Here is a 27,550-nt window from a genome sequence, read left to right as displayed (position 1 = left end):
AAGTATGGGGTCAGGAGTAAAGTGCCATGCAGGGCTGGTGTGCTTGAACACTGGCTCTTCTCTGGAGTCCTGGTGACAGCCCTGTCAGTCACTTTCTTCCATATTTGGTCCAAAGTAAAGTATTTTGTGGTTTCCCTTCATTATTTATTGCGCTAAAGGAAAAGTAAGTAAACCATTGAGCACTGAGTTGAGGGCTCTGGAGAGAAGTACAGGAGGGTGGTGCCACAGGTGTGCACCTTTTTTAGTTGTTTTGCCATTTTCCCTCTGCCAAAACAGTATCTAGTAGGTGTAGAAACTAATACACTGACAGATTGAAAAGAATGCTTCAGTTCCTGCTGTAAGCAATAAAATAAGTTCATCGTAAGGTGAGCACACTATATTGAGCATCTCTTTCCTGATATCATTTCCTTCCTAAGCTGCTGCAAGACCATGGTGCATTTCACATCCAGACTGCTATACTCAGATGGCCTGGATGTCCCAGGTCAGACTAAATGCACTGCCTGTGATTTCAGAAATAGGAAGTGTTGTGCCAGGGAAGACTAGTTGTCCTTCTAGGCTCCCATTCTGTCTCAGCCTGTGTCAGGTGCTTGGAGGGTGAGGTGTGTGGGTGATACTCCTCTGAAATACCAGTACCAAGAGACTAATGATGCATTCAGAAAGTGCATAAGGTTTCACCATCAATGCAGTGGTCTAAATCTTGCTCTGTGTTAAATTAATAAAGTACTATAGTCTCAGTCTGGTACTATATCCTTTGTTATAGGTTATATTTTTCAAATATTAGTATTTGAATGAGTCCAGATACATTCTTTGCCCATCCTGTCTGCTTTCTAAAGTGTCCTCATATATTTTAGCAGACGTCATTTTTAGAAGTGAAGCATGTTTTTTTCTTTCTTTCTTTTTTTTTTTTTTTTTGAGATGGAGTCTCGCTCTGTCGCCCAGGCTGGAGTGCAGTGGCCGGATCTCAGCTCACTGCAAGCTCCGCCTCCCGGGTTTATGTCATTCTCCTGCCTCAGCCTCCCAAGTAGCTGGGACTACAGGCGCCCACCACCACACCCGGCTAGCTTTTTGTATTTTTTTTTAGTAGAGACGGGGTTTCACCATGTTAGCCAGGATGGTCTCAATCTCCTGACCTCGTGATCTGCCCGTCTCGGCCTCCCAAAGTGCTGGGATTACAGGCTTGAGCCACTGCGCCCGGCCTTCTTTCTTTTTTTTTTTTTTTTTTTTTTTGAGACGGAGTCTCGCTCTGCCGCCCAGGCTGGAGTGCAGTGGCCGGATCTCAGCTCACTGCAAGCTCCGCCTCCCGGGTTCACGCCATTCTCCTGCCTCAGCCTCCCGAGTAGTTGGGACTACAGGCGCCCGCCACCGCGCCCGGCTAGTTTTTTGTATTTTTTAGTAGAGACGGGGTTTCACCGTGTTAGCCAGAATGGTCTCGATCTCCTGACCTCGTGATCCGCCCGTCTCGGCCTCCCAAAGTGCTGGGATTACAGGCTTGAGCCACCGCGCCCGGCCTCCGGCCTTCTTTCTCTTTAAATTCTCTGGAGTTTGCTTCTGGATGCAGTTTTCTTACACCAGTATGTTATTCAGCAAACCTTTGTTTGCCTAAAGAGTGTGCCAAGTTTACCGTTCAGCACTTGGTCAAATTAAGCTCACCCCTGAGCAGCCTAAGAGAGAGAAGCAGAGTCATATAAGTGCAGTAAATTGCAGTCCACACCCTGGAGACCCTGTGACAGAATTATCTGTGGCTGCTCGCGGAGCCATCAAATCTTCATCTTTGGCACATGGTAAGATGTCCTGAAATTTGGGGGTACTGACTAGAGAAAGGGACTCAGGAACCAGCATAGTTGTCTTCTGGTGTTCAGAGGCCTCTCCTGGGGCCAAGGGTACAATCTTGTGTTTCACACTTTTGTGTCGTAGAAAGTGGAATCAACACCATCTCAGGGGCAAAGAGCAGGAATTGGGGGAGAAGAGGACAGGATGTGTTGAGCTTCAACTGGAGGGCCTTACAGATGTCATTTTGTCAAATCTTCCTCATTCATTATTTTTTCCATTGTGCATATGAGAAGAGTGAGACTCATACAAGTTAAAAACGGTGTGCTCACAGTCCTACAGGCAGTACGAAGTGCCACCAACAATCAAAGCACAGATCCATGGGACTTTGAAACCTAGGATACTTCAGCGACACCACTCTGCTTTTCCAGTGATCTACAGAGACATGGCTTTCCAATCAGTATAAAGAATTTCCAAGGACTTAAAATGGAGGAGGAGTCAGCCTTGAGGAGTCAGCCTTGAAGCTTCTTCCTGTAACCACAAGGTTCTAGCATAAACTAAAGAGGCCTTTCTCAGAGAAGGCATCTGAACAGGGTTTCTTTGTAAGTCATGGCTAGTGACACCACTCAGATTCCACCACATTCATCTCTTTGAGCGTGAAGACACAATTGGTGACATTTGTCGTGAGGGTAAATTAAAGAAGGCCCCCCTGGATGTTTTGGAAGGCCTATTTTTTTTCTCCTCAAACACTCCAGTTCCCCTAAAGAGGCGAGGAAAGCTTTTGGGGGTTAGGATGAGGACACGACTCTGTGCCGTTACCTCCTTTCCTCCCTCACCCAGTCCATTCCTCAGAGCACGCGCCAGGGCAGATCTTGCTTGAGGATTTCCGCGAGGGTGTTTTTCAGTTGAGAGTGCATTTTAGTGAGTAATACCCCTGCCAAAGCTAAACTAAATCTGTGGGAAAAGACAGTATTCTTTCCCAAGCTGCTAATAAAACTGCTCACAACATGCTCAGAGTTCATCAATCAGCTGTGACCCAGCCAGTGGCTCCTGCCTGACACCCATCTCTGCCTGGTGGCAGTTTCCTGAGTTATCAGAAAGCAGACATCATGATTCCTGTGTGCTTCTCCATGAAACGTCTCCTTCTGGAGGGGGTTATGGGGACATTAATCACTATCTCTTAGGGTGACATTGGCTGACCAATTTATTCTGAACTGTCCCCTCAAAACAGGTTCATTTGACTAAAAAAAGTTAAAGCATATTCAATCCAAAACATATTATACTATAGATTTTGTTTTTGTGAAGCTTCAATATAGTTGAAGCTATATCTGAGAAGTGTGCTTGCTACTTTGAGCATATGGGCAACGTAGTTGTGGTTAAATATGGCTGCTTCTCTCACAGAATCAGGGATGGCTTCCCTTTCTCGGGACTAGCCATTTACAGAGGATGACATATATCAGGTTCGTTTCGCCATACCAGAGGTGCTCAGTTTCAAGCTGACTAATACCCTGCCTCCTACCCTTAGCTGCCTGTTTATTTTTAAGAAATATACACCTATTTTAAAATTTTTAAAGTAGAGCTATAATAAGTTCTCATAGAACCCATGCTCCTGCATCATCTGAGTTTTAATGTAACTTCTCAGTAAACACTCCAGGATAATTTAGTTGCTTATGAGATCCACCTAGTGTATAGAGTTACTGGGCATAAACTATACTTCAGAACATCTGGCAGCCTCTTTTATTTGAGTAAAACATATAACAAAAATTTGCCATTTGATCATTTTTAAACATACAGTTCAGTAGCATTAAGTGCATTTGCAATGTGTATTCATCACCACTACCTAGTTCCAAAACTAGATCACCCCAAATGGAAACCGCCTACCCATTCATCAGTCAGCTCCTTCCCCTCCCCAGCACTTGACAACCACTTGTCTACTTTCTGTCTCTGGATTTGACTATGGATATTCATGTAAATAGAATCATACAATATGTGGCCTTTTGTGTCTAACTTTCACTTAGCATAGTGTTTCAAGATTCATTCACGTTGTAGCGTATATTTTGTACTTCGTTCCTTTTTATGGCCAAAAAAATACTCCATTGTATGGATAGACCATATTTATTCATTTGTCAATCGGTGGGCATCTGGGTTGTTTCTACCGTTTGGGTTTTGTGAATAGTGCTTCTGGGAACGTTCCTGTACAGGTATTTGTTTGAACATCTGCTTTCAGTTCTTTGAAGTATAGACGAGGAGTGGGATTACTGGGCCGTGTGTTAACTCTGTTTAACTTACTGAGGAACTGCCGAACTCTTCTTCAGCAGCGGCATCATTTGCCATTCCCACCAGCAATGTCTAAGGATTCCAGTATCTGCATCCTCACCTCGTTTTTCTTTTCTTTTAAATAATAGCCATCCTAATGGGTGTGAAGTGTCATCTCATTGTGGTTTTGATTTGCATTTCCTTAGTGACTAACCGTGTTGAGCCTTCTCATGTGCTTGTTGGCTATTTGTATATCTTCTTTGGGGAAATGTTCTATTTACGTCCTTTGCTCATTTTTATGTTTGGGCAACTGGGCTGTCTTTCTCTTGTTGATCGAGTTCATGTTTGTTTGTTCTTAATGGAAATTTTCAAGTATGCACTAAAGTCATTAGAATAGTAAAACAACCCTCCTGTACATACCCCTAGCGACAAGTCATCAGCACAGGGTGCTGTCACCACGCCCACCAGGAGGATTCAGAAGCAAACACCAGCCACTTAATGTCACCCCACACTTAGAGCTCACTCCTCCCATTGTGTCATAATCAGTTTGCTTGAATTAAGATCCAAACAGGATTCTCACATTGCATTTGGATAATATGTCTCTTTTAGGTCTCTTTCAGTCCGTAAATTTTCTTTTTTTTTCCTGTCAGTTTCTTTTTGAAGGAACGGGATTGATTGTGCATCCTATAGAGTGACCCACATTTTCAGATTCTGTTGGTTCCTTCCCGATGCTGTTGTCTGTGGTATAAACTGGTAGGCAGAGCTGGAGGGTAGATCTGATTATGTTTTTGGCAGAAACACCTCAGCTGTGGAGTTCTGTCCATTCGCAGCAGGACTGGCTGCCTCTTTCTGTGATGTCACTGCCTCTGATAACGAGGTCAGTAATTCTGGGTAATTCTGTCACTCCTTCATTAAGCTTCCTCTTTACAGGGAAACCCCTTTGTCAGCTGTTCAGCTGCCTTGACTATGGTTTGGTCAGAAAAGTTCTATCAGGCACTTGTTCCTCTCCCTTGATTTTCCAGCACTAAGGTTCACGAGTGGTTTCCAAGCCAGGCTGGGTGTGTCTTTGTAGGTATCACCATAAACTCACCAATGTCACATTTTAGATGTACCACCCCATTGTACTTAACACCTACCTTCAGGTTTTCAAATGGCGAGCCTTCCTCTTGGCTGTGGACTCGGATCACCTGGGGACCTGTAAAGAAAATTCAGCCCTGACTCGCCCACACCACGGCGTGAACGTCTCTGCCGTGGGGCGAGCATAGGAAAACCCCAAAAATCTCTGCAGTGATTCTAGCGCACAGTGAGGATTAAGGGTCTGTATTAGATCAAGAGCAAAGATGTGCAGGGCCTGTCTCCAGAGGCTGCCAGCTGCACCTCGGCCTCCTGCCCTGCCTCCCTTCTTGCTCCCTCTTTACCACGTAAGTACCAACACCTGGGCTCCATGATGAGCCGGGCAAGACTCTCCCTGAAAATGTGCTGCTTCCTCTTCCCCTTTCCTCCCCTTCCCCTTCCCTCCCCTTCCCTTCTCTCCCCTCCCCCTTCCCTCCCCTTCCCTTCTCTCCCCTCCCCTGACCTGGAGCAGAGATTGGCCCTGCTTCAGGGAAGAGATGAGCACTGTGGTCCCCAGGGCAGCACCCTTAGATCAGCAGCTAGAGGACCTGGCCAGGTTACCTCGCAGGCACCACTGGCCCCAGGCAGGTGCCTGTTCATCACTCCCAGGGCATCCTGTGTTTAACTGCCACTACCCAGAGATATCAATCAACAGCCTTGATGGTTTTTTGACTGTCTTTCAGACATTGTGTCTTCTCCCACCATACTATGCAGAAAAGGAACCTCACCCACCTGACTCAGGCTCCCAAACTCTGCCCCATAGTATGGGGAGGGGGGGCGCCGTGATCCAGGGTTTTGTGAGTAACTCACTCTTACCTCATGAGGCTGGGCTGTGATCCCCAGCAGGTTTCATTCTGAGTGCACCGGGTTGCAGCTCAACAGTGTAGTGCCCTTGTGAAGCTGGAGGACCAGTGAGGACCACCTCTGCCTGAGTGTGGACCTGGGGACAGCACTCTGCGTGGCTCAGACAGGCATGAGGAAGTGGATGCTTGCATGTGTCAGCAGAGCGATGAATCAGAGCCCTTGGCTTCTTGCCCTGTGCCCATAAAAGTGGCATTTCCTTAAATAGACCAGAACCTTAATAACTATTTAAAGAGCATGTGGTATTTGGGAATATATTTTATGGCCCTTAATTAAACTTCAAACAAATTAAAACATTTAGAGATCTTTTATGACATATTTTTAATCTTTTTTGTGGAGATTTGTATAATCTCTTGGCTTTCACATCCCACCCTAAGGCCACAGACAGAAGGCAGGGTCAGATCTACAGTTGGGGTTTCCATCCTTGGTCAAAAAGCAGTGAGTGGAAACCACCCAGCCAGTCCCTTGGCGGGGGAAGCTGTCAGGAGTCTTTATGAGGGTAGAAAGGACACCAAATGCACTGTGAAACAGGCCCTGTCTGTCCCCTGTCACATCTCTTAGTTGACATTTCCTGGTTGAAGGACGTGTGCCCTTAGGAGAAAATGGGGCAGAGCTTCTTGTTTGAGTCTGTGCAGAGGCCGTTTTGAAAGTTTGTTCTGGCACATGTCATCTCTCTTGTTTTGTCGACCCTAATCCAAACATGGAATTATCTCTAAAATGACCTGAAAAAACTAAATGCAAAATCTGAATTCCTCAGTAAGAAACTTGCATTATAATTAGTAAGTAATATGTTTTCTATGTCTCTAAGAAGAAAAAAATTAACCTTTTAAAAATAATAGAGAGATTGGCACTGTTGCCCATGAATAGTGAACAATAGAAATTCCTTCCATTAGTGTGCGTTTTCCCCTCTAATAAGTGTGAGTTTTGGCTTTAAGAATAGTTTACTTTAAAGGACTCTGCTGGCCTCCACCAGAAGCTGTTTCTGTAGGAATCAGGACATAAGTGCAGAGTGGAAGGCCCTTGACCCTCCAGCCCCTCCGCTCTTCAGCAAAACATAAATGGCCTTCTCTCAGAGGGAAACCCCTGGAAGATAAGGACTTTCCTTACGCACTGAAAGCGCCACTTTTACAGAATAGAAATGCCGTTTCTAGGCAAGCTCTGTGAAATAAACTTGTAAGAAGGGATATCTGTGAAAGTTGTAACACCGTTATAGCTCGTCTAATTCCATGCTCTTCTGGCTTCTGAAAATTTGATTTGCGAGGCACGTGCCCAGAGTCCCAGCTACTTGGGCAGCTGAGGCAGGAGGAACCCTTCAGCCCAGGAGTTCAAGCCCAGCCTGGGCAACATAATGAGAGACTCCCTCTCTTTTTTTAAAAAGCACACAGAACTGATTTGTGACTGCTCTTCTCTTTATTCGCCATTGCTCCTAATGCCTCATGGCAACTCATATGTTTCTAACTGCAGGAGATTGGAAGTCCTTGTGGCCTCTCCACATCACTGCTGCATTGACCACTCTCTCCTGTTTTAAATACACTCTTCCTTTGCCTTCCGGTTTTTTCCCCCCAACCCCCCGGCCCTTCCCTGTGTTCTATTAAAAGCTGTTCTTCTCAGCATGGCCATTACTTGTTGGAGTTCTGAGGGCTGGATCCGAGGCCTCCTTCTTGCTTATGGCCTACTGTGACCATCCCTAGGGGATCCCACACAGGACTCTGATGATGCCGCACTTTCTGTGTCTCTGCACTGCTCCTCTGACTCACGTGTCAGTACCACCAAGCAAACACCTTTGGTTTTCTCCAAGGTATCTTGAACTTAAGGTGACAAAAACACACCCCTCATCTGCTCAATGCCCACCTTTCTCCAGTGAGCTCTGCCCCTGTGAAGGCCACCACCAGCGTCTGGTTCTGCCCACAGAAGCCAAAGGCCCATCCCGAGCACTGCATGTGCTATCCCTCCTCATAGCCAGTCTGTTGCCGAGTCTAGTCTGCTTTAGCTGCCAAGTATCTCCGGAGCACTCCTTCTCCCACCCACCACTCCAGCCCAACCTGATATGGACCTCTGCAGCCACTGACCAGCTGGCCTCTGACTTTCCTCCCCCTGCTCCTGGCTGTTCTTCTGACCCCAGTCCAGCCACACTTCCCTTTAAACCTCCTTGAGCCCTGGCCCATGTCAAGTCCGCGTGTCAGCCCTGTCCAACAAGATGCCTACCCAGGACACCCCAGGTGAGGACTCATTGAGTGTGCAAATGAGTCCTCAAAAAGAGCAGCCCATCCCCAGGCCCTCTGCCCTTTCCCACAGGCTGTCCCTAGATTTGTGGCCATGGCCATGTCCTCCTGTGGATTCCATGCTGGGGCCACAGATTTTAGGGTGTCACTGTGTCTCCTGCTCTCCAAGGTGGAGGTTCTCTGTTACTGTTAGTGGAAGAACACGACTCCAGGCCCTTCATTCTTCTGTTTGTATGCCAATCCCAAGAAGACCTTTGCAGGCCTGCAGAAAACACATCCACACACTGGGCGGCCATGGCCCTCCTGTCAGGATGGAAAGCTCTGCCTCATGGCATCCAAATGGCTTTGAAACAAGTGATTGTAGAGCATGTTTCCTACCATTGTGTTTTGAGTGAGAACTTCCAGCAGTTGGGATTTCAAGCTAGTTTGTTATCTGAGTTCCTCATCCAAACCCTCTTAGAGAGAAGGGGAGAGGGAGGGAAGGAAGGAACCACACACCAGGGCACTGGTATTGCTCCATGTGCAGCAACACACGGAGCGGTGGAGGCAGGTGGACGTTTACAGGTCACATGAAAATGATAAGGGTCAGCAGAATTGTGGCCACTGCCCAAGAGCAAGGCTCTAGGAAGGAGCAGCCTAGGGACATTCTCAGTGATTCTGTTGCGTATTGGTGTTCTGGTTTGGACTCATGCCATCTGCAACACAGCAGCTATCTCCTCTAAAGTAAGCAAACTAAACCCTAAAAATACCTTACAGGCCGGGCACGGTGGCTCTTGCCTGTAATCCCAACGTTTTGGGAGGCCGAGGCGGGCAGATCACCTGAGGTCAGGAGTTTGAGACCAGCCTGACCAAATGGTGAAACCTCATCTCTACTAAAAATACAAAAATTAGCCGGGCATGGTGGTGGGCGCCTGTAATCCCAGCTACTCAGGAGGCTGAAGCAGAGAATTGCTTAAATCCGGGAGGCGGAGCTTGCATTGAGCCGAGATCGCGCCACAGCACTCCAGCCTGGGCAACAGTGCGAGACTCTGTCTCAAAAAAAAAAAAAAAAAAAAAAAAAAGAATACCTTACATGTGTAAAGCACATCACAGTTTCAGAAAGGGTTGAGGACTCGTCATCTTGTGTGGGCTGGGATTTGCACACCCGCCTCATTGAAGTCCAAGAGAGCCAGGGTGGTGTGCCCAGGAAGTGTCAAACCTGGCTCAAACCCCTGCCCCCAAGTTTCATACTAGTGGTGATGAGTTGTTTTTATCCAAGACATAAAAGCTTTAGCTTTTTTCCTCAATTGCCAAGAAGATCCAGGGTGACTTCAGCCTTCCTGGGAAGGTAGGGATCACAAGTTCCAGGGGCCACCAATCCGCAGGCAGATTCACCTGCCTGTACCTGTTGCCACCTTAGAAAGCAACAGAAAGTTTAGTTCCAGACCTCATGCGGATGGAGACAGCACCAGGCTGCTCCCAGGCTCTTCTGTGGGGTCCAGGCATGGAGCAGAGGCATGAGGGACAGATGGCAAGAGGCAGGTCTGGGGGCCGCCTGCAGACACTTGATGAGGGCCCCAGGATCAGGGGAGGAGTGCTAAGCAGGCAGTAGGGAAGGCAGAGCAGGAACCCTTGCCTCAAGCATCCTGTGAGCAGTACCTCACTGTCATTCTCACAGTCATCCAGAGCAGTCTGGAAGGAGGCTGAGGCTCCGAGAGGCCAAGCACAGAGCTGGTCTGTGGGATCATTCGTCTCTCCCTATGCTCCCCTGGCAGCCCGGAGCCCACTGTGGTCTGGGTTTGGGAATAGCTGGTGGGTTGTATGAGTGGTGGCGGGTTGTATGAGTGGTGGCGGCTGGCAGGTAGGGATTGGAGGAAGCCTCACTGGGTGCTGTTCCCACCTGCGGAACAAGGGTCTTGACTGGCTGAGGAAGGGAGAAGCCATTTCTCTGGTGATTCCATGCGATTTTCTGTTGTTTCATGTGATTCCTCTCCAAGATACTGATCCTGTCATAATATTAACAGGCCGTGGTAGCCATGTGGAGGGGAGCTCCCTGCCTTCCTGCCTGGCGTTCTTGCACCCTGCCTTCCGAAAACCCAGCTTCGTTGTTCTTAGATTTAGTCAATATGACTTCATTAGCAGTTAGGCTTTTCAGCCTGGAACATTTCAAACCATGCAACAGCCAGTGATGTTGGGAGCAGAGGGTTGCAGGCTTCTTCCTCACTTCCCTGGAGGAACCCGTTTTTCAGAGCCTGGCTCATTCTCCCCACATGATCTCTTTGGATGCGGGAGGAGGCAGAGCGGCCAGCAGGCGCTCAGGCTTCACTTGGACTCCCTACTTTCTGGCTTCCAGCTTATCACGTAGGGTGCCTTGGAGCCATGTGGAGCAGCCTGGCCTGGCTGCCCTCCAGCCCACCAAGGGTTAAGGGAGGTGGGGCCCCCAGCCAGCCTTCTTTTTGGGCTTTAGTTGTATTGATAGGAAATTTCTGTTGTCAGGTACTCAAACGTGAACTTCCTCAGCCTGGAACTGAAGGAGCCATTGTTTTCCTCCGATTCAGGTCACTGTGGCATGCTTTGTAAATGAAGCCTCTCTTCCCAGAGGTTCCAGGTGGGGCAGGGGTGCTGAAGCAGCAGCTTCTTCCCCGGCGTGGTGTTGGGTTTATCTTGAGGAAGTGGAGGGGGAAGGCTGGGGTTCCCACAGCCAGGCGGATGGGACACAGGAGCCTCTGCCTCCAGGCGCTGTGAGGCAGTGAGGCCAGGCACGTCCGCGACCCTGCCAGAGCTGCCTGCATTTCAGGGAGCAGAAGGGGCGGCTGCGGCAGGAAGTGAAGATTTGTTTTCCTCCAGAAGTGAATGTGACCTCTGAGGGCCAGGCGCTGCCATTGGCCTCGCACAGAGCTCCACACGTTATTGAGAAGCTTCCTGGCCCCCTCTCCCTGCCAGGATGCCTCTTTCATCAACCGTTTAGTCCCTTAAACCTGGCTCTTTTTTTAGTACCTTTGATAGACTTTTTCCTTTGCATTTTGAGCAAGGGGACCTTGCATTTTCGTTTTGTAGTGGGCCCTGCCAGTTATGGAGCAAGTGAGTCCCAGCCCATTCTCCATGTCTTGCATACTTCATTCCTGCCTCTTCTCCATACCCCAATTCTAGACTGACTTCACTGTGGAAAGGTGCACAGAGCATTAGGAAATCTTACCTAGACGACTAAAGGAAAGCAGGCCCATCCTCCTATAATACACCTCACTTTGAATGATCCCATAGACCCGCTCTGTGGCCTGGGTGAGCATCTTGGCCTCTCGGAGCCTCACCCTCCTTCCAGACTGCTCTGGGTGACTGTGAGAGTGAAAGTGAGTACTGCTCACAGGATGCCTGGGGCAAGGGTTCCTGTCCTGTCCTGTCTTCCCTGCCGCCTGCCTAGCGCTCCCCTCGGTCCTAGTTTCCTCCGTAAAGAGCTGCTTTCTGAGATTCCGATGAGATCAAAGAGATGAGATTGCATGCGTGTGCATGTGTTCAGGGGTCTTCAGTCAGCAGTAACTGTCAAGCCCTGTTTGCCACAAGGCACCTTCTTCATTAGGTCTTCAGAACCCTTTATGGGGTGGTAACTGTTAAATCATGGCCAGAGCAGAGAGCCACATGGAGGGCGGGCCAGGCCTCTTGGGAATGTAGCAGGTCTTACTCTCAGGACTGCGTCTTCGTGGCCAGAAAGTGTGAGGACTACTACTGAGGCAGAGAGGATTCTCACCTGGGCCAGGTATTTGGGGAGGGCTGATGTCAGTGAATGACTGGTGGCACACTCTGAGGTAGCCAGATCAGACTGTTGGTACACCAGCCACCACAGGCTTGCTGCCACCTTCCCCTGCGACTCTTGGCAGGTTTGCATTTCCTTGTTCCTTAATCTGGTCACTTTCCTCACAGCAGTTTATAACAGTGTCTCTGGGTCGTATCAGAGAAGCTGGAAGCAGCAGATGGTTAGGTTAATGAGAGGAAATGGCCTATGAAAGTAACTCTTGGTGCTGCTGTCCTTTGGAAGGCTCATGCTTTGCACAGCCACTGGAGCGTTCTGGGTACGTGCAGTCAGGAGCCAGACAATAAATACATTTTGATGATGCAGGTGATGAGAAGTCAGCCTCATGCTCCTCCACGTGGTCTGCTGCTTTGTGAGGACACCCACCTAGAGCTGTGAGGCTGGACTGATGGTCTCCCTTGCGGGGGCGGCCTGCCCAGCCTGCTTTACTTGGGTCCTCGCTGGGTCGGACACATCCTTGCAGTTCCGAGCCTGGGTTCCCGTGGCCTCCACCTGCCCCTGTCTCTGAGCCACAGGTCCCTGACTTGGTGTTAGGTCCTAACAGTATATAAAGAGGGGTCAGGATTCATAAAGTGCTTTTGTAAGCTTTGTAAGACTCTATACAGATATAGTTAATAATATAATGATAATCATAGTGTTAATGTTGTTCTGTGAATCACTCGTTCCCGGGAGGAGGATAAAATGCTCCCCAGGAGCTGGACAGTTTGCCTTGAATAGTAAAATCTGGGCTTTCTCGGTCACCTAGGAGGCTGGCTCTTGGTGCAGTTGAAGGTGGCGTAAAATAATGAAAGTAGGACAGGGTGGTGGGGAGGTGTTCTTTTTCAGCTTGTGGTGTCTGCATAAAGTATTAATTAGGAAATTTGAAATGTATAGATTCATCTTCATAAGGACTCTTGCAAATAAGGGTAAAGGCTACATACCAGCTGAATTGCAGAATATTTTATATGATAAAATACTCTGGGCCAGGCAAGGTGGACTGCATCTGTAATCCCAGCACTTTGGGAGGCTGAGGTGGGAGGCTTGAGCCCAGGAGTTCAAAGCTGCAGTGAGCTATGATTATGCCACTGCACTCCAGCCTGGAGACAGAGTGAGATCCTATCTCTTTAAAACCTAATAATAAAGGCCGGGCGCGGTGGCTCAGGCCTGTAATCCCAGCACTTTGGGAGGCCGAGGCGGGTGGATCACGAAGAGATCGAGACCATCCTGGCTAACACGGTGAAACCCCGTCTCTAATAAAAAATACAAAAAATTAGCTGGACGTGGTGCTGGGCGCCTGTAGTCCCAGCTACTTGGGAGGCTGAGGCAGGAGAATAGCGTGAACCCGGGAGGCGGAGCTTGCAGTGAGCCGAGATTGCGCCACTGCACTCCAGCCTGGGTGACAGAGCGAGACTCTGTCTCAAAAAAAAAGAAAAGTAAAAATAAAATCTGAATTATGTATTCCTTTTATAGTTACAAATACTTTAAAATGTGGAATAAGGTGCCCCTTAAAAGAAAGTCAAGGCTGGGTACAGTGGCTCATGCATGTAATCTCACTGCTTTGGAGGCTGAGGTGAGATTGCTTGAGCTCAGGAGTTTCAGACCAGCCTGGGCGACATAGCAAAACCCCATCTCTACAAAAAAATAAACAGAATTAGCTGGATGCAGTAGCACGTACCAGCCTATAGTCCCAGCCACTCAGGAGGCTGAGGTAGGAGGATTGCTTAACCCCAGGAGGTCGTCAAGGCCGCAGTGAGCCAACTCCACTCCAGCTTGGGTGACAGAGAGACCCTGTCTCAAAAAATTTTAAAAAGTCGAGGTGGTTCCCCAAGAGTTGGCATGGAGAGCACACAGCCAGCCTTAACTGGCTCCTAATGCAAGATGGGGGCAGTCAGATGGTGACAGCTTCAAGTTAGAGAGGTGTTTTGGTTTGTGGTTTGTGTGTTTTTTCGGAGATGGGGGGTCTCACTGTGGTGGCAGGCTGGGGTGTAATGACTGTTCACAGGCACAGTCATACCATGCTGCAGCCCTGAACTCCTGGGCTCAAGGGATCCTCCTGCCTCAGCCTCCTGAGTAGCTAGGACCACAGGCACGTGCCTAGCAGCAAATTGCAGAGGTTTTTGATGAACTGCAAGTATTTGCTTAGAGTCCCTGATCTGGGTTGTCAGGCTGAGTCATAACTTTTCTTAACAGAACAGCCCTGCCCCACTCCCGTGCCCCATGCTCCTCCCTGGCAGAGTTGAGGCCACAGCCTGCAGGGCTGAGGAGCCCTGTACGCATCCCACCTCCCCACACCAGATTCTAACAAGACCAACTCACAGAGGATCAAGACATTTAATCAGACCAATAAATTGCCTCATCAAAGACATCTGTAAGCGAACCTGTATTTTCAGATAACTTTTTTTAACCACGAGTGTGTGGTGGGGTACACTACAGCAGTCTCCAGTACATGTGGTGCGTGGCCTGGACCAATGCTCAGGGGGCCATGTTGTCGCTCTCGGCTTCTCACCATCCATCAGAGCAGGTGTCGTTGCAATGAAAAGGGCAGAAGGTATCTTCATGTGTGGGCACACTTTGAGATACACCCTGACTTGGAGGATCTTTTACGTGCTATAACAACCAATGGAGAATGAGTTGTATTTTAATACATGGTGCTTTAAAGGTCATTGATTACTGGCAGGGCGTGGTGGCTCACTCCTGTAATCCCAGCACTTTGGGAGGCTGAGGTGGGCGGATCATGAGGTCAAGAAATTGAGACCATCCTGGCTTACACGGTGAAACCCTGTCTCTACTAAAAATACAACCACCACAAAAAAAAATAGCCAGGTATGGTGGCACGTGCCTGTAGTCCCAGCTACTCGGGAGGCTGAGGCAGGAGAAATCACTTGAACCCGGGAGGTGGAGGTTGTAGTGAGCCGAGATCACGCCACTGCACTCCAACCTGGCAACAGAGTGAGACTTCATCTCAAACAAACCAAAAAAAAAAAAGGGTCATTGATTACCACCCATGTCCTCTGGTCTGTACTGTCACCCCAACAGGTCATGGTAGAGGCCAGCTTCAGCAGCCTAGGGGCCTCTCTTTGTATGCAACAACTAGTAAGTCAGCAAGATGCCACGTGTTACACCAGGCCCAGGCGTGACCATGCAGGGGCAGCCATCTACAGCTGGTGGGTGGGACGGGTTGGGGAGTCATAGGTACCAGGTAGCCCTTGGACATGCCCGCCCTGCCCTGGGTTTGGTTTTGTATTTTGGAGGCCGTGCAGGATCTGAGGCCTCCTGTGTCCTCCTTGGCATCTCCTAAGAGGGTCCTAGCATGTGTTGGTTACATGTTTTTCTTCCTTTCCTTCAGAATATTGACATTACAAACTTTAGCAGCAGCTGGAACGATGGGCTGGCTTTCTGTGCCCTCCTGCATACGTATCTCCCTGCCCACATTCCATATCAAGAACTGAACAGCCAGGATAAGGTAAGCCATGGAGGGCCAGCTCCTGGCACCCACCTCACAGGGTTGGAGGGCTGAGAACCAAGGGCAGTGCCTGCCATCAGCAGGTCACATGCCACAGCGCTGGCTTGCGATTGCCTCGTGCCAGCTGGGTCTTATTCTGGATCAGGTCATTCATGCTGAGCCCACCAGTCCCTGACCCACCTTGTGTGGAGTATTTGGTTGGTTCAGAATTCCCCAAGCGATATCATTCCTGGTGGGAGCAGCCAGTCGTTCCTGAGTGACTACATTTAGGATGAAGAGCTTCACCAGGAGGGGGCCAAGGCAGGAGTAGTCAGGCAGTGCTCCTGCCTTCTTGGCAGGGCTGACCAGGCCAGGCCAGCCTCCTGCCACCTTGAGGAGGGCTGTCACTCCATGGCCCATTCTGCACTGTGGGCCTTAGAACTGGCAAGAAACACCAACCCTGTGCACTCCAGGGCATGGGGACAGGGTCAGGGAGAAGCCCTGCCCAGACGACCACTGGAGAGGATCCAGGCCTGCAGCTCCCGCCCCAGTCCCCTGCTTCCCCCATGTCAGCCCCCAGCTCTGCAGACAAGCCTTGAAGATCCCTGTGGGGGAAGCTCATTTGATGAGTATTCCTAACTAGCTTTTGGGGGCGCTTGTTCAGGCGCCATAGCATTGGTGCGTCAGAAGTGGGATTCTTCAGGAGTGAGGAAAGAACAGGGGTTGGTGGGTCACTCTGCAGCAGGTCGGGAGGGGAGGGTGGCTGGGCCTAGTGCAGGGTACTTGCTGCAGACGCAGAAGCTCAGGCTCCCAGCGTAGGTTTGTTGTGGCATCAGGTAGAGGTAAGTGTGCATCTGTCCCAGGCCGTTGTGGAGACCACGTGACTTTCTCCGTGCCTTGTTCATGCACTCCTGTGACATGGTTTCTTTTACAGAGAAGGAACTTCATGCTGGCTTTCCAGGCAGCTGAAAGTGTTGGCATCAAATCCACACTGGTGAGCCCTTGTGCCCCTAAGTCACTGGCAGGGCCCTCCTTCTGGCTACGAAGAGTTCAGTCCTGTTTAAGCTGAATCCTCGTGGGCGTGGGGCGGTGTGGCTGCCTGATAAAAGGCAGCTACGGGGTGCTCTGGGGCCAAGGGAGGGTCCCATTAAGGGTGGGTGCAGATGTGGGATCTTGCATCCTGGCGCCCAGTACTTTATCTCACGTAAAACGCCCTGAGGATCCCCCTGAAAGGGTGGGAGGCCTGAGACCATGAGCCCAGCCAACCTTACCTGGGATGGCTCCTCTTCCATAAGGGAATCCCTTGGGTCAGAAGAAAAATGTCACGTTTATAAATCTCACTGTCAAAAACACTACGCCAGCAGGTCCCTCTGCCTTGTCCATCTAGAGGGAGAGAGCAAGGCAGCTCCCAGCCAAGGCAGGTGGCTTTAGAGGCTCCTGCACTTCCTCGTGATGGTGTGGGGAGCCACTGCTCACAGGACAGAAGTGTGGAAACCCGGCGTGTTCTCAGGTTTAGGCCTCTCACGCTTCTACCTTGCCGAGCCCGACTTCCCGGGAGAAAACACAGCGTCCGAATCCAAAGCCAAAGCTTCTACACCCAGAGACACTTTTATGAAGTAAACTGAGTGCTGCAGCATTGCACGGTACACACAGACCATCAGGGGATGTTCAGAAAGGGCGGAGAGCCCACAGGCCAGGCCAAGCCCCAAACAGTCCTAGATCTGGGGCCCTCCAGGGCTACCTCCTCATCCCCGTGCCCCCACCCTAACTTGCAGCAACTGGAGGTGCTGTGAAGAAGCATTTACACCCATGTTCAGAGTGTTCATGCCACAGGTACATCTAAATCCCTGGAAATGTGCTTTTTTTAGGGTGGCCTCTGTTCAACTGTTGTACAGGGAAAAATAAGTTAAATATTTCCCCATTCCTGAATATTTTACAACACGTGTAAAGTTCCGATATATTAAAAAGCAGGCCTTTTTCCCACCCTCAAAAGCTTCTATAGTCAAGATTCTTGAATTGACCAGACAGGTTTTCGTTTTCTGCACCAAGTCACCAAGGGCGCCCTCTTGATCCTGCATGCTCAGTCGCACGTCCTGTGCTCCTCACCCACGGGAAGGGAAGGATCGCTCAGGCCGGCCCCTTGGGACACTCCCCACGCCCTCAGCAGCAGCAGTGTATCACTTTTTGAGGCCTTCTGTCGCGTGTTAAAGACTGTGAGACACTGGAGTGGGATGGGGGTGGGTCCACGGTTTCCCAAGTTTGTTTTCCTACAACATCAGTTCACCGGTCACAGGTCACTGGCGTTCAGCAGAGCACAGTCACAGAGCAGAGTCTTGGATGATTTCAGACTGTTGCCCATGGTGAAAGCCATCAGAGTTGGTTCTGGGAACCTCCGACACAGAAAAATTCTCCTAGGCCAGTGCCTGGGGCTGAGAAGGGCTCTCAGAAGGGCCTCCCAAGGAATGGTTTAAGAAAAGAGGCAGGTGCGGGGAGGAGGGAGGAAGTTCCCCCGCCCAGACTGGACGAAACCCCGTTCTGCAGAGCCGTGAGCAGGGAGGCACCTTGCCTGTCGCTCTGGGGCTGGGGTGGGTGGCCTGGGTACAATGCTGATGCCCAGGGAGGAGGTGCTCTTGACCAAGCTTTAAAAACATGTAATTAGTCCTAGAAAATCTTTCAAGACCCCATCCAACCCCAGAAGCCCATGTTGCTGTGGCAGAGCCCACTGGGACAGCCTGGAGGTGACCTGCAGTTCTAACCAAGCCTCTTCCTTGTCTGTCAGGACATTAATGAAATGGTACGGACTGAACGGCCCGATTGGCAGAACGTGATGCTGTACGTGACGGCGATCTACAAGTACTTTGAAACCTGAGCATGCTGGGAGGAGCCGCCCCAATAGTGGGGGTACCCCTCCACAGTGACCAAGCGACACCAACGCCATTAGCTACGCACCCCTGTAAAGCTTCCAGCAACTCCAACTCTGAGCTGCTCCGCAGCGTGTGAGCCTCCAGCTTGGGGCTTCCGTATTGGCAGAACTCAGCCGTGTGGCCCACAGCTCCCACCAGGGCCCCTCCCACATGACCCATCCACTCAGGTCATGTGGGCTCAGCACACATCCCACAGGCCAGTGGCTGCTGGAGTTTTCCTTCTGAAAAGAATATTGAACTACACTAGTGCTCCAGGGCACCAAACAAAAAGGTCTTCATGCACAGCTGAACTTGGGAAAAGGGATTCAGTTCTGTGGGAAACTCACTGGGGTTGATGAAGGCTCGGCTGTGGCACTTCCTGACTATTGGCTGGGGTGGGTTCCGGCACTGATGAGAACGCAGGAGAGTCAGTGCCTGGCAATTCCCAGCGCCCTGGGCCCTTCACTGTCCTAGTTCGGAGGAGCATGTCACCACAGACGGGTCAGCTGCCCCACACCTGACGGGGCTGTCCCGGCCGACACAATCCAGGCGTTTTCAGCCTGAGCTAGGAGAGTATCTAGAGGGCGTGGTGCAGGCGTGCCGGGGCTGGGGGTGCTGCTGCTGCTCTCGCGCGGCTGGGCTTTTTGGCAGGAAGCAGTCCCACGGTCCCCTTGCCTGGAGACTGCGACCTGTCTTCCATCCTGGAAGGGGTTTGGAGTCCCAGCTCTGGCTTTAGATTTCTTCATCATAGGGAGTTTTTCTAGTTAAGATTTTTGTTTTGTTATGAGCAATACTGGAAAAAGTCGCTCCTGTTCTGTTAGTACCAAAGTTACATTCTTTCAATAAGCATAGACATCTAAACAAGATCTGTACGTTAGCATGGTGAGAGCAAGGAATGAAGCAGGAGATAGGAGAAAAGTAAACAACTTTAGGGAGCCCAGGCAGTGTCATTTAAACTCACTGAGTCACTAAGACATCATCCTCCTAGGCCAGAGTTTAAGAAAGTGCCTTAACTCTTCTTGTGAGGGCAGCCACTGCCCTCCATGGCCAAGGCAGGGGCCTCGTTCAGGGCTCAGTGGTTGAATTGTCTCCCGCCACCATGCCTGCCCTCCCCAGCTACTGGGTCCTTGCCCCCCGTGCCCACCCTCCCCAGGTGCTGGGTCCATGCCGTTTGAACCAAAGCCTTATTTAAAGGTGGTCACTGGAGATGCTTTTAGGCTGGAACTCAACAGCTCTTTTTGGGAATAGAGATCTCCCGTGTGCCTAATGCAGCAGCTATTGGTTTGAACAATGTCCAGACAAGACGTGTAGCTTTGAGAATACAACTGTGTGTGGCACCTGCAAAGCACTATGAGGAAGACCAGCCACCAGTGGAAGCGGGTCACTGCCCCACAGACTGGTTGCAATGAGGGGCTCCCAGGAGGCCCAGCGAGCCCGGCTGTGGGCTGAGGGGTCTGCTTCAAGCACGATGTTCTAGACCAGGAGTTTAACATGCCTGCGTAGCCTAGAATGTGGTTATTATGAAAGGGGCTGTGTATGTGGGTGCGGCTGCCAGCACACCTGGTCACCAGATGGCCAGGAACTGCCCATCAGCCCTGCCCAGACGTCAGCCTGGGAGCTCAGGCTGCTGCCACCAGCTGGATACCCTTTGGTGAAATGCCCGTTTTCAGCTAAGGAGAGGCCAGGCAGGCAAAGTCATGCCACAGAGCATAGCAGAGACCCCCGCAGACGCCTGGCCCAGTCCCCCCGTCTGAGTTGTCTTCTTGTTGCTGTTCCTCTGTTGATGGCCAGCTCTGCTATTGGCATGAGCCACTAATGTTCGTGTGAGAATTACTGTTTTTATATGTCTCTCCATTTAGGTGTCCTCAGTTCCCATTTTTGCTCTCATTTGCCTTCACAGAGGCCAGTCCACCTGTCCAGATCCAGCTGACTGGTCATGGTTTGGTTTATTTATTTTGTCCTTTAGGGGCTGTTTTGCCCTAAGAATGAGGGGACTTCCCCGGGTCTGCAGTTCCCAACTTTATCCTTTGCTGGCCATGCAAGCCCAGCCCTCGTGCATCATGGGATGAGGGGGTAGGGATCCCCAGGATCTTCTAGAGGAAGGTGGCCATGGATGGATGGGCTGTAACTGTGTTTTCCCTCTGGGAGTCTCATGGGTCCAGCATCAGGCCTGGGGTCAGCAACAGGGAAAGAGGGTGGGCATGGGGAGGGCCTGGCCCCGCCTATCTAGAGGCTCACCTTGGGCCCCTCCTTGGGGAAGGTTTGCATGCAGAGCTGCAGGGGAGAGGGTTCCAGAAGCATTGCCTTTTGCCTCATCTAATAGGATCCTTAGAACACTGTGGGCTTTAGGAATGACTATAGATGCTCACACATGTTTAAAGTGACATTTGGAGATGCTCTCAGTCCTGTGGCACCTGGCACGAAGCCTCCAGGAAGCCACTTTGCCTCTTCTCCCTTCAAGCACAAGCTTTACTGCAAAAGGGCCAGTTGCATTTCTATTTCTCTCGATCCCAGGCTTCTGTGGACTAACGATACTTTTAAATGTTGTTCTGGTAAATATTCTTGAATGTATTAAAATGGCTGAAACAACAAGCTTGGGCTTTTCTAGCTTGCCCTCCCCTCCCTGTCGTCCCTCTGGCATCACATAAACCAGAACCCAGCTGCCTCCTGGGACTGGCTGTGGAGAGGAGGGCATCTCTGAGCTAGCCTGTGGCCCTACCCCAAGGCACACTTCCTCATGTGGGAAGATCCTGACCAGGAGTCCCGGGTGGTCTCCCCTGGGCCACAGCACATCACCGTGTGGCCTGGGGCTGTGGGACAGTGAGCCCTGTAACCACTGGGGTTCTGTGACAGATGACAAGACCCCAGAGACCGTGGCAGAGCTGCCCCTAAGAGAGTGGAAGCCCCTACATATCCTGGACACATGCCTTCCCCAGGGACAAGAGGAATGTGTCTGGAGGGGTTTTGTTTGTTTCGAGGCATGTATCATCTTGGAAATAATTGTCAGGATGTATAAAATAAGAAGAAAAGTATACTACCCAGAGGCAACCAGATAAACCTTTTTTTCTGTGCATTGTTTTTGTTTTTGTTTTTGAGACGGGGTCAATGACGGCTCACCACAGCCTTAACCTCCAGGGCTCCAGCAATCCTCCTGCCTCAGCCTTCCGAGTAGCTGGGACCACAGGTGTGTGCCACTATCTCCAGCAGGTTGTGTGTGTGTGTGTGTAGAGATGGGCTTTTCGCCGTGTTGCCCAAGCCGGTCTTGCACTTCTGGGCTCAAAGCAATCCTCTTGCCTCTGCCTCCCAGAGCCTTGGGGTTACAGGTGTGAACCACTACAGTGATTGTGAATGCACTGAGCTGGCCTGGAGAACACTCATCACCTTGTCCACGTCACGTGCAAAAGGCCCATGGTGGTGGTACCTCCTGCATACGAGGGCATGTAGTGAATGCGCTTCCCAGGTGGACTCTCCAGGGTTTGGCAGCCCAGCAACTGCCTTGCCCTTGAGTAAGCTGGGCGTTGCGCTATGACCTGCAAGTGCTCATGAGCTGCACCCCTGGGTGCCAACAGCCGCAGGCACCCTGGGGTGGGCAGCGGGCAACAGCTGTAGAGCTGGGAGCTGGGTGTGGAAGGACTGGGGCAGGACTGGGCTTGGATTCAGCTCCTCCCTGCTCAGCAGCCCCTGCGTTGTGTCCTCTGCTGTGTGGAGGGGGTTCTCCCCTAGTGGTCAGCAAGCATCTGTGGAGCCTGCTGGGCAGGCCTTGTGTGCAGCGGCCTCCACACGTCAGCAGGGGACCGCCATCCCCGCCAGCGCACCTGGGCCTTGTCCTGGGCAGCACAGACTCCTCCGCCGTCCCCAGGAGGGGCAGTCACTCCCAGACCCTCCGCCCGTCCCGCCTGCAGTTGCAGCTGCCTTGGATGCTGACTAGGGTGGCCCTGAGGGGATCCTTCTGTCCCCAGTTACTGACTTGCGGGGCCTGTCCACAGTGCTGCTCCCCTCAATTTGGAGCTGGCTCTGCTGCTCCCCAGGGCAGCACCTCTGGGGAGGGCATCTCTTCTACCTTGACTCAGAGAAAGTTCCAGGATCTCTGAGGGGCAGCTTAACAGGTGGAAGGGGGAAGCTTTGAGATTCCAGGGAGAGGAGAGATTGCAGAAGGATCCCTTACACCCCTTCAGCACCCTGAAGGGCGTGCGGTCCTGGGCCCAGATGCCATGCCCTGCCCCAGCAGCCCTGCCTGGCCAGCTCTGTGGCCCCAGCCCCACGGGGCCGGCACTTCCTGCAACCTGGGGGTAGCCTGGGTTCTATTTTAGGTTGTCCCTTAAGTGAGGAACCAGGGCAGACAGAACCGGTCTCTACATGCTCAGAGCCGCTTCCTCATACATCAGGTGAGGATAGACTCCTGGGTTGCTCAGATTCGGGGCTCTGGATTCCAGCAAGAGCTTTGACCCCAACAGGTCTGGACCTTACTGGGCATCTACAGGAGGCTGGGCTGGGCACAGGAAAGGACTCCACCTCCCTGGCCTGACTGGCCCCCTCAGGCTGAGTGCGTCGGGGGCATCCTGCTGTGAGGCAGGGGGAGGGGTCTGGAGAGACCAGGCGCAGCCTGCCAGTTGACCGCACCAGGCCCAGAGCAGGAGCTGAAAGGTCTGGTCTTTTGTTTCCACCCTCCTGTGTGTGTGAGGAAGGGGTGGCAGGGGGTCTGCAGTCTTAAGAGCCAAGCAGAAGGCCGGGCGCGGTGGCTCACGCCTGTAATCCCAGCACTTTGGGAGGCCAAGACGGGCGGATCACAAGGTCAGGAGATCGAGACCATCCTGGCTAACACGGTGAAACCCCGTCTCTACTAAGAATACAAAAAACTAGCCGGGCGAGGTGGCGGGCGCCTGTAGTCCCAGCTACTCGGGAGGCTGAGGCAGGAGAATGGCGTAAAGCCGGGAGGCGGAGCTTGCAGTGAGCTGAGATCCGGCCACTGCACTCCAGCCTGGGCGACAGCGAGACTCCGTCTCAAAAAAAAAAAAAAAGCCAAGCAGAAAAGAAGGGCCAGGGCAGGCACCCACCAGGTATGAAGCAGATGTGCCCGAGGGGAAGGACAGGCCATCACAGGACTGGGTTGCACCCAAGACTTCTGCCAAGATGAGCACTGAGGAGGAGGCAGGACACAGGTCCTCCCCAGGTCAGCCACCGACACTTGGGATGTGCTGGGGTTGTTTCCATCTCTGCAAAGCGGGGCCCCCTCCTGGGCCCTCCTATCAGGCACCGTCTCTGACATGGGGTACAGAGGCCTGGCGGGTCACGGGGCTGGGGCCACAGGAAGAGTGGGCAGGTGGCTTAGAGCCATCAGGGTGATGAGTGGTGAGCCTCGGCATGAGGGCTGAAGAGGACTGTCACAGCCCACCCTGGAGCCCGGGCTCCACTCCCCTCGGGGCCTGCTTTCCCATCTACGCCAATCATCCCCACGGCCGGGTTGCTAGCAGGTTGCTGTTTGTCCTGACACCCAGAAGCAGAAATGGGGTGAACATCTTGAGTGGGTAGGGGCGAGTTGGAGGATGATAGCCAGTGACTCGGAGATCACTTCCTCCGTATGTTTCTTCTGCCTTTGCAGGACCTCTGTTAGGATAAACTGGAGCCCTGTGAGGTCCCTGCCCCACTGGAGAAGTTGAGGAGCACCCCGGGTGACCCAGGCGGTTTCCAGGGACCCTTTCCCTGCTCACCGGCTGCTTGTCCTGCGCCTGGCGTGTCTTGCTCCTGATGCAGCTCAGCTGGCCTCAGAGCAAACAATGAGGGCCAGAGGCCACCAGGTGCATCCTGGGCAGGAACAAAGGGCCGGAATCCTGGAGCAGAGGAGGCCCAGCTGGCCCCGCCGCCTGGCCTGAGGATCCCGGAGCCTGGATGGAAGGAAGGGTGGGCGCCCACAGCCTTTTCAAAGCCTGCCTGGGGCTGAGCAGGGAAACCAAAACCCGGAGACAGAAGCCGGGGACTGCCAGGGGCCTCCCTGTGCCCACCAAAGGGCAGTAGTTGCACTCGGAGGATTTCTGCCCCTTAGCCTTGTTGCTCCCTTGGGCCTGGGGAGGCGGCCCAGGCACCTGCACAGGGACCTTCCCCAGCCCCACAGCCTTGATATCTGAGGACAGCACTCAGCTGAGGTGGGTATGGGGCTGGCGAGGGGGTAGCAAGGCCAAGACTGAGGAGGTGGCCTTAAGGTGTGTGGTGCCGAGAACACAGGCCCCTTCCTGGAGAAGACAAGCCGGCCCGTGGGGCAGGCAGTATGGGGACAGCCCTCCCAGGTGCCGTTCCCCATTCCTGAACTGGGCGGCCTGGCCTGTGCCCAGTCCGTGGGCAATGGCATTGCTGGAGACCTGGGCCAAGGCACCTGACAGATGACACAGGACCATGGGGCTCTCTGCCTCTGAAGGGCCAGGGAGGAGCCCAGTAGGGGAAGGGTGGGGGCCTGGCCTGAACCTGCCCCTCACAGCCTCCTTGGCGCTGGCTCCTCATGGGTGGCTCTGAGGATTGTGGAACTGGCTCTGGGGCTGGAGCCACTCCAGGCCCTGCCTGACCACCCCCGGTCTCAGGACACAGTTCCACTGGCACCAGTGCTGAGGAATGAACTGCCCCTTGAGCCCTAGAGGTGAATGTTAAGGGCTTTGGCACTGTGACCCTGAGGACCAACTTTAGAACAAAGTCATCACTCCCTGCGTGAGGACGTTGCGGCTGCGCCCCGCCTGCTGTGGGACTGGTGTGCACATGGCTAGACCATGCATGGGAAGGTCCACACAGGAAGGTTGCGGGCCCCAGGATGGAAATGGCAGAGGAGTCATTGGGGTCCACACTGGGGGACAAGACAGACCCTCAGAATCAGCTGAGAGCTGGTTTCTGCCTCGTGAGCCCCCGGAGCCCCTCAGGAAGACTCAGGACGCTCGGTGCATGTTTGCTGAGTAAGGGCTTGAATGAATCTGGGCCCTGCAGGTGTGGGCGGGAGGGGTTTGTCCCCACTACAGGAGAGGTTTTATCTTGTGGGGAGCCCCAGAAGTAAGGATGGGGAGCCAAGGATGGGGGCAGGGGAGGGCCCCATGGCCATCAGCATCCCTCACCCCTACCTTGTGATTTGACTTAACCTCCAGGAGGGGGCAGGACAGACACGAGACACTCATTTCACAGTGAGGATATGGGTCCTGGAAGGTCTGCAGGAAAGCCCAAGCTGCTGGCCCCAGGGCGGTGTCCCCACCTGGAGGGGGAGCTCCTCCACTAAGGAAAGCCAGGGCCATGGGAGAAGGAGGGCAGGCGAGCTCCTTTGAATAGAGAGTCAGCAAAGGCCAGGATGAGAGAGAGAGGGGGCACCAGGGCCAGGTCTCTTCGGAAAGACCTGGGGACAGCGCCCCAAGAGTCTCATGTGGGTCTCGCCCTTCGGAGTTTAACTCAAGCTATCTGGGTCCCCACACATCCCAGGGTTTCCTCCTCCGCCTTGCAAGGGCCCCACTGGACATTAGGGAACATGAGGACCAGGAGAGCCGGGCTAGCTGAATGGGAACGGGGGGCCAGGCTTTGATCCCAGGAATACACCAGGGAGGCTGCCAGATGCTCAAGGCTGCATCTGGGCAAGCAATGGTCACTGCCATGGGCCTCATGCTCCTCCCAACACACTGGCCAGGTGCCTGTGTGCCCACTTCCCACCCACCCTCTCCTCCCTGCAGTGAGTGGTGGCTGCTGTGATAGAGATCATGCCCTCAGTCTGCCTTCAGCCTTAGGGTCCAGCCTGGCCTTGGGCAAGCGCCTCCACCCTGGGCCTCTAGCCAGGGCCCCACTGGTCCCCAGAGGTTCTAGAATGCAAGAATTCCCAAAAGCCTTTGGCCACCAATACCCCGGCTGTCTGACATAGCCTGTCCTGTCGTGAACAAAATTGGGATTAGTCTACATCCCTCCAGGTGCAAGGGTAGAAGGCGGGTTCCCTTGGACAGCTTGGAGGCTGGACATGAAGTTGTTCCCAATTGGAAGCCTCCAGAAAACAGGCAGGTGGGTGGGGGGGCGGGGCATGGGAGAATTCCCAGCCTCAGGCTCTAAAATTCCCAGTTAAGTCTGTGGTGCAGATAGGACTCCCTGTCTCCTTGATCAGGGAAGGGGGAGGATCAGGGCCACACTGGGCACCAGGAGCTGGAAAAACAAGGGGGTCTCTGGCCCAGAGTCTGGGATGGGGAGAGGCAGAGGGGGCACTGGAAATTGGGGACGCATCTTTGAACTGAGATACCAGCTGTTGTTAAGACCAGCCCCTGGGCCAGGCTAAGGAAGGGCAGGGCTAAAGGTGGGGAGCCAAACAAGGGTCAGGCAGGGCCTTGAATGCCGTGTTCAGGAGGCTGGCCTTTATCCCTCAAGACCTGGGGAGCCATGGAAAGATTTGAGGAGGAGCGGGCACTGGGCACAGCTGGACACTAGGGAAGGGGTGACACAGGGGCATGGATCCAGCCCAGCTCTTATAAGGAATAGCAGAGTTCCGCGGGACCATAGCAGCAGAGGCGGCGGCAGTGAAGACTTCTTATTTATTTATTTATTTGAGACAGAGTCTCGCTCTGCCTCCCAGGCTGGAGTGCAGTGGTACGATCTCGTCTCACTGCAACCTCCGCCTCCCGGGTTCAAGTGATTCTCTTGCCTCAGCCTCCCGAGTAGCTGGGACTACAGGTGCATGCTACCACGCCCATTTTTAGTAGAGACAGGGTTTCACCTTGTTAGCCAGGATGGTCTCCTGACCTCGTGATCCGCCCACCTCCGCCTCCCAAAGTGCTGGGATTACAGGCGTGAGTCACTGCGCCCGGCTGGCATTGGGGGCTTCTTAAAAAAGAGGGAGGCTGGGCCCGGTGGCTCACGCCTGTAATCCTAGCACTTTGGGAGGCCGAGGCGGGTGGATCACCTGAGGTCAGGATGTCGAGACTAGCCTTACCAATATGGTGAAACCCCGTCTCTACTAAAAAATACAAAAATTAGCCGGGCGTGGTGGCGGGCGCCTGTAATCCCAGCTACTCAGGAGGCTGAGGCAGGAGAATCGTTCGAACCCGGGAGGTAGAGGTTGTAGTGAGCCGAGATCGCGCCACTGCACTCCAGCCTGGGCTACAGACCAAGAGTCCGTCTCAAAATAAAAAAAAAAGAAAAAAGAAAAAAGCGAGTGTGGGGGTGGGGCCCGGAGCGCTCCAAGGGGCGGGGAAGGGGACTCCCAGGCCCGAAGACTCTTGGAAGGGAG

At 52.5% G+C, this 27,550-nt stretch overlaps 1 protein-coding gene and 1 long non-coding RNA gene across 15 annotated transcripts in view; one reads left to right on the top strand and one right to left on the bottom strand.

Annotated features, from left to right (window-relative positions):
- SPECC1L (sperm antigen with calponin homology and coiled-coil domains 1 like) overlaps positions 1–20,919 on the top strand; it is a 147,439-nt gene extending 126,520 nt beyond the window's left edge. For all 14 annotated transcript variants that reach the window (XR_012418956.1, XR_012418958.1, XR_012418955.1 and 11 more), the window contains 3 exons: positions 15,329–15,445; positions 16,359–16,418; positions 18,204–20,919. Coding sequence is in view for 11 of the 14 variants with exons in the window: in XM_065522425.2 (XP_065378497.1) it covers positions 15,329–15,445; positions 16,359–16,418; positions 18,204–18,293 (267 nt within the window). In the remaining 3 variants the exon portion in view is untranslated. The remainder of the gene's footprint in view (positions 1–15,328; positions 15,446–16,358; positions 16,419–18,203) is intronic.
- LOC102133503 (uncharacterized) lies at positions 1,537–6,092 on the bottom strand. Its single transcript, XR_281201.5, has 2 exons — positions 5,953–6,092; positions 1,537–5,218 (listed from the first exon to the last, which is right to left on the bottom strand). It is a non-coding gene; the product is annotated as an uncharacterized lncRNA (long non-coding RNA).
- Positions 20,920–27,550: the final 6,631 nt, after the last annotated feature.

The sequence above is a fragment of the Macaca fascicularis genome, chromosome 10, assembly GCF_037993035.2.
Source record: "Macaca fascicularis isolate 582-1 chromosome 10, T2T-MFA8v1.1".
Lineage (NCBI taxonomy): Eukaryota > Metazoa > Chordata > Mammalia > Primates > Cercopithecidae > Macaca > Macaca fascicularis.
This window is presented reverse-complemented; position numbering and strand designations above follow the sequence as displayed.